This window comes from Lepisma saccharinum, chromosome 25 (genome assembly GCF_977018435.1).
Source record: "Lepisma saccharinum chromosome 25, izLepSacc3.1, whole genome shotgun sequence".
Lineage (NCBI taxonomy): Eukaryota > Metazoa > Arthropoda > Insecta > Zygentoma > Lepismatidae > Lepisma > Lepisma saccharinum.
In genome coordinates, this window is record NC_139253.1 from 29,594,501 (window position 1) to 29,606,805 (window position 12,305).

At 39.0% G+C, this 12,305-nt stretch overlaps 1 protein-coding gene across 3 annotated transcripts in view; it reads left to right on the top strand.

The window, feature by feature from the left end:
* Window positions 1–12,305, top strand: part of LOC145978704 (uncharacterized) — a 289,117-nt gene that overhangs the window by 101,922 nt on the left and 174,890 nt on the right. For all 3 annotated transcript variants that reach the window (XM_083111504.1, XM_083111503.1, XM_083111505.1), the window contains exons 3-4: window positions 4,958–5,140; window positions 11,312–11,434. In XM_083111504.1, the coding sequence (XP_082967630.1) occupies window positions 4,958–5,140; window positions 11,312–11,434 (306 nt within the window). The remainder of the gene's footprint in view (window positions 1–4,957; window positions 5,141–11,311; window positions 11,435–12,305) is intronic.

The window sequence follows — 12,305 nt, forward strand, 5'->3', positions numbered from 1 at the left end:
GTCTTCCCAAGTAAGGTAAGAAAAGTTGTACTTAATTTTAATAAGACCTGAAATGAATATTTACGTTTAAAATACACAATATGCATATTCATGAAGGCATGTACAGTGTCGAAAGGAAAATTAAGCAGCAGGTGGTAGTAACATTTGAGTACCTAGTTACGTTATATTTGTTCAAGCGAGGGAGAGTAAAATAAATAATGCGACCTACAGTTTCAAAGTGAATCTACTTCATATGCACACCTGTGCTTCTTATCTCAACAGTTTTCATGATGGAATAAAAATAATGTAATATCTGCGTCATGCTAGCGGCGCAACACGTTGCGTTCCAGACGATGAATTTTTGCGTTTACTCTTTTTATTGATATTAACATTAGAAGTGACGCATCAAGAGTATACGGCAGAAATTGTTCTGTAGAGACTTGCCATTGTACTGTTTTGCCGTATTATTTGACTTGTGAACAAAGTTAGTTATTCGGAAACGAGCCTGGAAAATCTGAAAAATTCAAAAAAATTTGTAAATACAGGGTGTGATCGAGCCGATTAACACATTTCAAACGACCGTAAATAATGAAATGAAAAATAGGAAAAATTCAATGGACTGAAATATGCCATTTATTATCCAAAACACACAAGTTCTTGACTAATCGTCTCATATCCCCGGAACACCGACAACTATTGAACAAACCATTATTGGTGAAGTTGCAGCCATTGATGAAGGTCGCTTGTATACGGACCAGAAAAACTTGCAAAAATTCAAAGGCTTAGACCATCTCTCCGATGTAATTCTAAAAGAAAGTAAGTTTGCAAGCTTATGATATTAAATGACAGATTTCAATATATTGATAAGTGGTTTCAATCATTTTGCATGTGTTGTATTCAATTATTTATAACTATTTCAAATGTGTCAGTCGTCTCGGTGCCACCCTGTACATAAAAAAAAAAAAACTGGAAAAGTCAGGGAAAATATCAAGTTTTTTTTTGTTTGTGTACATGCTAGGTTTTAGGAAAGAAAATAAATTCCATTCCTTGCTCGAACCAGTTTTTTGATGCGAGATATTATACATAAAAATGTTTTTATTACTTATTTATTTTACTGATTTAATTCGATATTTCGACTTTTGAGTATATGATGAAGTTAACGCTATAGTCCCTTTAGAACCAATCGCTACATGTAGGGTAGATGATAGGAAGATCTAGTTTACTATATCCCTTAGAATCAGTACTTGGCAAAGAGAGTATCGAGACGGGTCTCGTCCAGCGTGAGGTAACCTGTCTCGTTCTCGTTTCGAGGCTCGAAACACATGTTGTGAGCAACTTATATATTGTCATCGCACTTCCTTTCACGGGTCGAAGTCTTCAAGGCAAGCATCTTTTCTCAGTAACAAGTTTCTGTTTGACTCCTCGTTGTAACACTACGAACCTCTTGAGAACTGAAATTTATCGTGATTGTATGCAACCACGCTGCACAGGTTCGCAGTTGCCACTAACTGGTGATTTATGAGTAAATAGTGAGGTAGACATCCGCGCGGTATGTTCAAGTCGCATAGTGAAGTACTGGTAATTTTTAGTTAGAGTGAAATTTTCAAGTATAATAAATTCTAGTTTCCCCGTCTCGAACACTTGAGGCTCGTCTGGTCTTGATCTCGTATCGAAATTTAAAAGGGCGTCGGCACAATTCCTGGTATTTGTTGCTTTTTTTTCCTTCGCCAATTTTAGGGTAGAATTACCGCTGATAGTTTAAATTTTCTCTCAGTTGGTGTGCTACAAACGATCAAAGCTCATTTTTAACTTTATAAATAGTTTTTACTCATGCCCCCTTCCTCTGAAATTTGGTGTTGGCGAAACAAAAGGCAGCACAGACTGCGTAATTCAAAGGCATAAAATTGTTATTGGGCGGCACAATGTCGGATTATTTCCACTGCCCGGCTTTGAAGACCCAGACTCGTGACGTAGTTGCCAACCAGAGGCATCCACGCCTGCGAAATACCTCTGTGCCTGGAATTTTCATTTAGAGCGAACAGCCGCATCGCAGCCAGCCCAACTTCTTCGCAACAACGCGTTTCCAAACCATTGTTGCCAAATATAGCCGGGAAATAGAGCAGGGCGGATTTCTACCGTGAGATGTGTGGTGAAATGTTTCTGGTAATATAAACCCTTTACTCATTCTCCAATATTTTCGCCCGGTGAAACTGAATGGAAAACTAACTAGATTTTAGTTCTAGTTCGTTCCCCCAATTTGTGTTCAGTGTGGAAACTAATTAATTAGCAATCCTATTGCTGTATGCATATCGGAAGGAAATTATGAATATTTTAAATTTAAGTATTGAATTCGGGTTCTTTCAATATTGCATTTAAAAACCTGCAGGACAGATGACCCTCCTCAGTAATGTAGTGGTAATGTTGTTGCCTTGTAATCAACGAGTCCCTTATTCGATACCTGAATGAGACACATAGTGAATCGGATCCCACTTTAAGCTGTAGGTCCAGTCCCTCTTAGGCTAGCTTTAAATAAAGTGGACTTTAAAAATTAAAGGAAAAAACTAGAGCTGTAGGACAGATGGAAATCTCATTATGTTCCCGCCTTTCATTATTATTATCACTATTATTATTATTATTGCACTCCATTGAAGAAAGCTCAGAAACCGCCACCACATATTGCAGATCTTTCAGAATGTGTCATTACAATCTTTTGATTTTCTTCTTTGTGTTTGCCGGTCTCCTTGGCGGAGTGGTTAGCACATCGCCCTACGAAGCCAGGGTCCCGGGTTCGAATGGGCATGGATGTTTGTGTGTGTGCATTCATTAATTTCATCACTTATCCTCATCTTCGCAAATTAGCCAAAAGTGGCACAAAAAACGAAATAAAATACAACAAATCAATCTTCGTTGTTTGATAAACGCTCAACTTAACATACAGGGTGGTTAGAATTCAAGTACCTCTTCTCAGAGCCCTCTGTAGCCGGTTTGAAGCAACGGATTCCGACAACTTGATGTACACGCTATGCAGATCATGGGGAAGTGAATACCGACGAAAAAAGTAGTCTAATTTTCGTCGCCAGCTGGAAATGTATATTAATAATATTCATTATATATTAAACACGCACATACCATGAACGAGCAATTTGAAAATGCATTTCTCTCGAATGTACATATACATATAAACAAGAGGATGTATCATTGCTTTTAACAAGATGACGTGAAAAACAAAATGCGGTGTTAGTCTTTGTAAATAAAAAATATACTTTGGCAATTTTTGAATAGTTTTATGGTGCACAATATTGCGTTTATGTTCAACTTAGTCCAGGAGTCAACCCTCGTGGCTGAGTGATTATCACAGCGCGTTACGACGCTAAGGTCCCAGGTTCGAATCCCAGCCTGGACATGGATGTTCTTTGCGAGTGTCTCTTCATCAATTTCATCATCACTCATCCTCATCCAAAAAAGATGAAACAGCTTGTGCTCTGACAACGTTCTAAACAAGTAATGTAGATTTTTTTTTTAAACTAAGGTTAATTTTTGTGTAAGGCCGGGAAAATTTTAGGGGGCAGTTGCCCTCGGCACTGTATTACGGTTGTAGCACATGTATATTCATGGACAGCGTCGAGACAAAAGGAATCTGCTAGACTGTGGACAAGACAGAGCCTGCCTGCTATGATGCCGTGTCTTTGGTAGGGGAATGAGGCTGTACAGAAATAGTCTCGAAAGAGGGGAAGTAGTTTCACGACTCGAGGCAGGAGTAATAAATGTTTTCCAGGGATTTACATGCTGCACAACAACCCTAGACAACCTTCATTTACGATGCGGTGTAACATGTGTTGCTGTTTGGTGTTGAACTGTATATAAATATTTGAACACCGTTTAGAAACCTACTTCCTCCAGACTTTTTGTTGAGAAAGGAAGTTCAAAGGGGAAACGATACTCAGTGTGGAGAAGTTGCTTGTCAGGGATTCTTTAATGTAAAAAGAAATTAATTTTGCGGTCGTTTGCTTTTTAAGAAGGTTGCATATAAAAGCATGTATGTTCTCCAGCTTCTAAGTGTAATAGTGACGATTTCCAGACGAGATGAGCCTTGGCAGTCAGACTCGAACTGAGTTTTGAAACCCCTGTCTCATTTACTGTCTCATCTCGTGATTTATGATTATGGTAATTCACTGTTTGGTGATTATATTTACAAGAGTAAAACTCGCACGCGAATGCAATTTTTTGGTTCCTGAATGTTCTATTGGAAGGGGTTATTGAAAGTTAAACGGATGCAGGGGTGTTGTATTCACTTGGAAGTTATTTGTAAGTTGTTACTCAACACAAGAACCGCGTTTCAGAATGAATGGCTTCGTGTAGAACTAAGCACAATCCGCTCTACCTACACTTCCAAACTATCGAGTGCTTTACGTGTAAATTTCAAAATACATATTCTCTCTTATGGGGAAACAGCATTACCAAATTTCAGCAGGAATTCAAAGAGGTACGGATTATCAAAATATCCGAAAATGTAGCAAAATTGACCAGTTTTTCCTTGTCCAGCTTTGACCCTCGAACATTTGGTCAATAAGTGTTCAAAATATCAGTTTGACCAAAACATTTATTCTCTGTCATCAAAATGAGACCAGTTTCATTCGTTCCCGTGATACTTGCATTTGAAAATACGTTTTTTTCATAAATGAGCGATTTTCAAAATCATTCAAGAATTCTGCATAAATATATTTTTTTATCCAAAACTCTTATAGGGCGTTCTATAAAAATAGGATCCAAGCCGATTGGCATTAAATAGGCTTTGGGATATTAAACACACACAAAATGTATTTGTATCGATTCATACAAATTTCAATTGTTTTAGATGCTGAACTCCGTACGAAGGAGTTTAATAAAACTTAAACGCAAGTAGGGCAATAAATATTTGTACTCGTTGGAATTTTATGGTGACCGGTTTTTTATTTATTTGTTATTCCTCTCTTTGTAGGTCGCACCACAGTGGGGACAGGCGAAAATGGAGCGATGGTCGACATCGTTGTTCAGGGAACGGGAGTTGAACCTTGTCACTGCCACATCGACAACACGAACGGAGTGGTCACTCTTCACTCGCTAGCTGAGATGACAACCATCGATGGGTTGAAGGTGACCTCTCCAACGAGACTCACTCAAGGTAAGAATTTGATTTATTTTATAATTAATTATTAGCATGAAGTAAGGTTTAATTTTACTCTTTAGGTATGTCCCAGTCAATAAGCACATTGACTGTTGTCATTTCCCACGAGATCCAGCGAAGGATTCAAATGGTGAGAAAAACTACAGCCTCCCTGAAATGAAATTCTAAATTTACCTTCCCATTTCGTTTTTATTTATTTATTTCCTGTCGATGACGACATTTGTTATGGCTGGAACGTCGAGAAAATGTTTTTCCAGATATCCGTTTGTAAGAACTTTCCTTTTTGAGTGTTGATCCGGTGTTATTCCCATATGCTACGTTAAAATAATACAAGTGGGTAATGAAAGTTATGAAATTCAAGGAGTGACATGTAGAAATGAAGAATAGATAAAAGATGTCGGATTAATCGAGTCACATTCTCATTGCCCCCACACCCCCTATACGCCTTCATGGCGTAGTGCTAAGCACAGGGGAACACTTTACCTTTTTACATTCTCATTCTCTCCGAGTAGGGCGTCACAGTCCCTGTCATTCCCAATCTCTTCGAGTAGAATCTGACGGTCCCAGTATCAATGGGTACGTCTGACTTTCCTAGTCTCCTTGAGTGAAGTCTAACAAGTACCTGACATTCTCGTTCTCGTTGAGTGGAGTCTTACAGTCTCTAGCATTCTCAGTCTCTTCGAGAGATGTCTGACAGACCCTCGCATTCTCAGCCTGGCTGAGTGGAGTCTGACAGTCCCAAATATTCCCAGACTACATGAGTGGAGTCTCAAACACACTGACAAACCCAGCCTCGGTGAGTGGAGTCTGACATTCTCTGTCTTGAGTGGAGTCTGACAATCCCTGACATTCTCAGTCTCCTTGAGCAGAGTCTGACAGACCATGACATTCCCAGTCTCCAGCAGCGGAATTCGACAGACCCTGGCATTCCCAGTCTCCTTAAGTGGAGACTGACAGACCATGGCATTTCCAGTCACCTTGAGCAGAGTCTGACAGACCCTGACATTCCCAGTTTCTTTGGTGGAGTTTGACAGACCATAACATTCCCACTCTCCTTGAGCGGAGTCTGACAGACCTTGACATTCCCAGTCTCCTTAGTTGAGTGTAACAGACACTGATATTCCCAGTCTCATTGAGCAGAGTTTGACAGACCGTAATATTCCCAGTCTCCTTGGTGGAGATTGACAGACCCTGAAATCCTCAGTCTCCTTGAGCAAAGTCGACAAACTCTGACATTCTCAGTCTCCTTGAGCTGAGTCTGACAGACCCTGACATTCCCATTCGAGTCTGACAAACCCTGACATTCCAAGTCTTCTTGAGTGGATTCTGACAGACCATGGCACTCCCAGTCTCCTTGAGCGGAGTCTGACAGACCCTGACATTCCCAGTCTTCTTAGTGGAGTTTGACAGACCCTGGCATTCCCAGCCTCCTTGAGCAGAATAGATCCTAATATTCCCAGTCTCCTTGGTGGAGTTTGACAGACCTTGAAATTCTCAGTCTCGTTGAACAAAGTCGACAGACCCTGGCATTCCCAGTCTGTTTGAGCGGAATCTTGACAGACTCTGACATTCCCAGTCTCCTTGAGCGGAGTCTTGACAGACCCTGACATTCCCAGTCTCCTTGAGCTGAGTCTGACAGATCCTAACATTTCCAGTCTCCTTGAGCTGAGTCTGTCAGATTCTAACATTCCCAGTCTCCTTGGTGGAGTCTGGCAGACCCTGACATTCCCAGTCTCCTTAGTGGAGTCTGAAAGTCCTTGACTTTACCAGTCTTCTTGAGTAGACCCTGACATTTTCTGACATTACCAGTTTCGTTGATCCGAGACTGACTTTCCCTATCAGTCTCACTCTCTTTGAATGGATTCTTACACCAGCGTCAACACTATCAGGAATGCACGAATAAATGTTGAGTTGGACATTTTAGGACCAGCTCAGAAACTGGGCAGGAACCACGCTGTTTCAGACCACGAACAAGCCTTAGGTGCGTGTATTCTGAAATAATAACAAAAACAGTACTTTTCTACATTTCACTCCCGACTCGAAATTCTTAAGTACATAAAATGAACTAATGCAGTACTCTCTAGAATTTACTGCGCTTCTCCTTAAGAATCTGATACACATGTGATCCTGGTTCTGGAAGAAACGAGGCAGATATATTTTCGCAAGTTTCTCTGTTAGGGCTCGGACAATCTCCTGACCGGACCGCTGATGTGTACACAAATGCATTCATGCCGGTGGTACTAATCGTAAATCAAGAGATACTTGTCGCTCGTACGACGTGAGATATGTGGCTCAAATTTGAGTGTGGCCATTAGAGGTGGAATTTTAATCAAGAAATGCTCCTTATTTTATGATCAAACTCCTTTTTTTCGTTCTGTACGATTCTTTCCTTCACTTGCCAAATTATCGTCATTTACACATCTGATCGTGGTGTTAATAAATAACATCCAAGTGGTAAACCAAACATGGACGCGACTTCACCGCCCTTCTACCTCTTTAAATCACCAGTAATAACTATTGTTGTACACGGAAAATGAAGGTTCCCTGTCTTCTTGAACAAGATGGAACCAGGCCTTTGTGGATCTCTCGTGCTTTCGTGCAGACCGTGTCCTTGTATTCATAGTTACATTAAAACTGTGGTGTGGAACTGTGACCTCGGGTTCCCTGTGATGTTTGGTTTAGCTGTTGGTTACTTCAACATGACCGCACCTTCCAGTAGGCGTTCCCGCAGACAACGGCAATCCCACAAAAGTCATTAACATTTGAATAATCGAGGGAAGTCAGCTGTTCCCAGTGAGCGCTTCCGTTGTCATAGGTTTAGAAAGGTTGTGAAGCACAACTATGCAGTTGTAACGCCAACAATAAAAGCGCCTCTTTGTTTTCATAAAAGAAACTCATTGTTTCAACTGGATTATTTAATGAACTGTGCCATTCAAACAGTTAGCTCAAAGTAGGGTGACCATCCGTACTGATTTTCGCAGTACAGTACTTTTGTTTGATGGGCTGTCCTGCAGAATGCGAAGCCATGTATAAAATTAAGATATGTCCTTTCTTTCACACATGTCCTGCGAAATGTCCTGATTTCTACTCCGGTCTCCGAAGTCCAAATATTTATTTTCTATTTATATTTTATTTTGTTTTTTTCCATGTCAACAGTTTATGCAGTACATACTTTTCTGTTGTGATCGGGCTGGAGAGAATGAACATCCGGTTAGGACAATGCGTAGTCACCACCGCAGAGAGCGGGTTGTAGACAGTTGCGAACAAAAGTGTCAGGTGGCGCCGATCTGTCCAGTTATTGTGGGGTGCGTAAAGTGGAAGTCTCGTTCCTGAAGTGCAAGTCTAGTATTTCAACACTGTCGGTTGAAGATGCCTCCTAGGAGGAAATGTGCATTTAATTCAGAACTGAAATCTCTTTATCCATTTCTTAAGAGAGGCAAAAGCGATAGTGATGTTCACTGTGAAAAATGTTCAGGTGAGTTTTCAATTGCAAACAGTGGAAGGACTGAAATAACACGACATCTGCAAACGGCTAGACACAAATCTGCCGACGCTGCTGCTGCATCTAGTGCTACTCTTTCTACATTTTTTCGAAACAAGAATTTTGGGTCTAAAGAACAAAAATTGGCAGCAGCAGAGCGTGTTTTGCATTTCATACAGTGCAACATAATCAATCGTTTCGTTCTACAGACTGTAGTTCGAAACTTGTTAAGAAGTGCTTCGAACCACAATATGCTTGTGTAAGAACAAAATGTGAAGCGATCGTGACAAATGTGATAAGCCCCTATGCAATTGCAGAGCTTCAGAAAGAGTTGGATCAGGTAAATTACATTGCAGTTTACACAGATTCGTCGAACCATAAAGCTACGAAATTGTTTCCATCGTTGGTGCGCTACTTCCTTCCTTTGAGAGGAGTGCACGTTCAAGTTCTGGATTTTCAAGATCAGTGTGGTGAAACGTCCGATATTGTGTCTTCGTATATCCTGAAGACATTAAATGAATACAACATTGAAACTAAAGTTGTTGGATTATGTGCTGGCAACACCAACTGTAACTTTGGAGGGGCAGCAAGGAAAGGTAAAAAAAAAAAAATGTTTACAGTATTGTTCAGGAATGCTTAAACAAACCAATTGTACGTGTAGGTTGTTCTGCACATATAGTGAATAATTGTGTACAAACTGCGATGGACTGTTTACCGATTTGCATAGAAAGTGTGGTGCACAAAATATACTCATATTTTTACATATATACAGTACGTGAACATGCTTTACGTGAATTTTGTGACTTCTTGGAGATAGAGTTCTCAAAGCTTCTTTCTTATAGCAAAACTAGGTGGCTCTCTTTGTTGCCAGCCGTAGAGCGCATACTTAAACTCTATCCAGCATTGAAATCATACCTTCTCTCACAGGACAAGTGTCCCACAATCATTAAAATGTTCCTTGAGGACCTCCTATCTGAAATATGGCTTTATTTTATCCATTCCAATGCAGCACTTTTTAATGACTTTGTTCACTTTCTAGAGAGTCAATATGTTTCTATGATAGAAGGTTCTGCATTGATTGCAGAACTTAAACAAAAATTAGTTGATAGATATAACTGCCTTTTTTTGCATCTTGCAGTCGAAACTGAAAAGTCTGGAGGAAAATGGGTTTGTTTGTATGTCAAGTTTTAAGGAACATGTGCGTTCATTTCCTTTTCTGAAATGATTGTGTTGGATTGGGTAAAACTGGATTCGATGATCGAATGGGACAGGGTGCAAAATAGCGTACAATTTTTCAACAAATGGTCAGGAAAGCAACTTAATGATTCTTATCTCTTTGATGAAATTTCAAATGTAAGAGCGTATGCTACTCTTGCAAAACTGAAAGCATGGAACACTGCTCAAATGAGAGTAGATTTAAGATGGGGTGAGATATTCAAATATTTTCAGGAAAAATGTATTTCCTTTTATCAGGTATTTGATATTGTAGAGTTCAGTGTGTGCCTTCCAGCCACAAATGCAACCACTGAGAGAGTTTTCTCATTAATGAATAACATGTGGACTGCTGAGAAATCTCAATTGAAAACTGAAACTCTGAAACACCTAATAATAACTAAATATAATTTCAGTTGTACCTGTAGTGAATTCCATGATATGGTTATGGAAAATACAAAGTTATTACATGCTATTCACTCGAAGCAAAAGTACAGAACCATTAAGGATGATACTTAAATATTGGTACATTTGATTATGAAATATTTGTTAATTTGAAGTCATTGGAATTGTTTTAAAGACTTAAAGTGTAAGTGACATGTTCTCAACAAACGTTTGCTCACAACTGTAGTTTGTTTAATATGTCAAATTTTAAATACATTTACTTTTCATTTTTCTTTTATGCCACTCATATACTTTGGGGATTCATCAAATAAAAGAATAATTACTTTTAAAACTTTTGTCCTTTATGTCTTTCCTTTTTTTAAGAAAGTTTGTCATGGTATGTGTGTGTACTGTTTACAGAAAATTATTGAAAGATCTTCTGTATTCCAGTATTAATATATAATTGAAGTAATTTCTTATTTTGTGAATTAGGTAATATAAGTGCAGTTTTAGTAACAGTATATTCATTAGTTACTAATGTTGGTACTACTGTATAATGATGCAATTTTAAATGTTAGCATTGAAAACCCGATAACATTTTTACTTGGTGATACGGCGAGAGTATGACTTTAGTTTAGTGGTACTCCAGTCTAAAATTTGAGGACCAAACCGGTATCCGAACCACTCGTATGTGCTTCATTTATTTATTTTTTACATGTGTTGGTTCTCCTCGATGGCGTTAGTGCTAACGATGTCACTTTGTGTTCTAGGGGTTCCGTGTTCGATCAACGATGGAGAAACATGGCACTCCCACTTTAAATTGTAGGCCCAGCCAATGTATTTTTTTTTTTTTTTTTGTAAAATTTCGTCTATGTCAGAAGCTTAGCCAGTGAGAAGGTTTACATACTGGACAAACTTTGAAAGGAAACCAGCTGAAGAGATAGGTGAAGGGTATAAACTCCCATGCCACGGATCACAGAATATTGATTATTGTTAGTCTTCTGCGCACGAAAACTGGATTAACAACGTAGGATTAATCTTCAGTGGATTTGTCACATTATGATTTATCATATGTTTTCTGTTCTTTTCAGGCTGCATGATTTGTATTGGTCGCTCCAATTACTTCAGGTTCAATCATCCAGCTGAGGCTAGACTTATGAAAAGTATTTTGCCTAATACTCGCATTTCAATGGTGCCTCTTAACTTCTCTCCAGGTAAGGTTACATTTCTGTTCACTTTTGCATTACAAGGTAGTAATTAGAAATCTTTATTAATTTTTCGCATTGTTGGTTAATTTTCGCTAATAATTATTAAAAATACAAATTACGTTCTAAGAATCCAGTATTTGCTTTTTTGGTTTGGTGTACTGTACTGTAATTTAATAGGATTTCCACCATGAAACTGTCAACATTTTGAAAGTTATACAGCTGTGGTTTTGAACAGAAGCAGACTCGCAAAGTTTATGTGCAAATTTTATAGTGGCACTGCAGTCAACCAAGAAGTGGTATATGCGTGTTTCCACTCCTTTCAGGTCTTGTAGCTGGATAGTAGATCTTGAAAAATGTTGATGTTTAAGGGTCTCCACCCTGTATAACCCTGTATTTTTGAAAACCATATTCTAAAAGAACTATTCTAAAAATATTTTTTATGGATGTGCTGTGGACCAGCCTGTAGGTATGAAGGAGACCAGGGTTCGATTGAGATTAATGATCGCAGTTGGGAAAATTTTCTGCAATATCCTTGCATAAAACGGCTCTGGGGTTTACCCAGTCTCTAATCACTGTTTACTCGGTAGCAAAGGCGACCAAAGCTTGGTGCTAATCATAACAATCCCAGTATTTCCGAGATCGAGAATGCATGAAGCCACCTTCACCCCCCCTCCCCTCATGTCCTCATTACAGGTACAAATGCACAGAGGGTAGTTTTATCTTCATCTTTTATGCACAGTGGCATAGAGAGTTATTGTTATTATGTAAAGCAGGCATAATTTTATTAAAAAAAATTTCATTGCACTCTTGAAGAAATAGTGTTAACATATACGTATGTAGAATACATTGTGTGGAAGAAGCAAATACAGTGATCGTT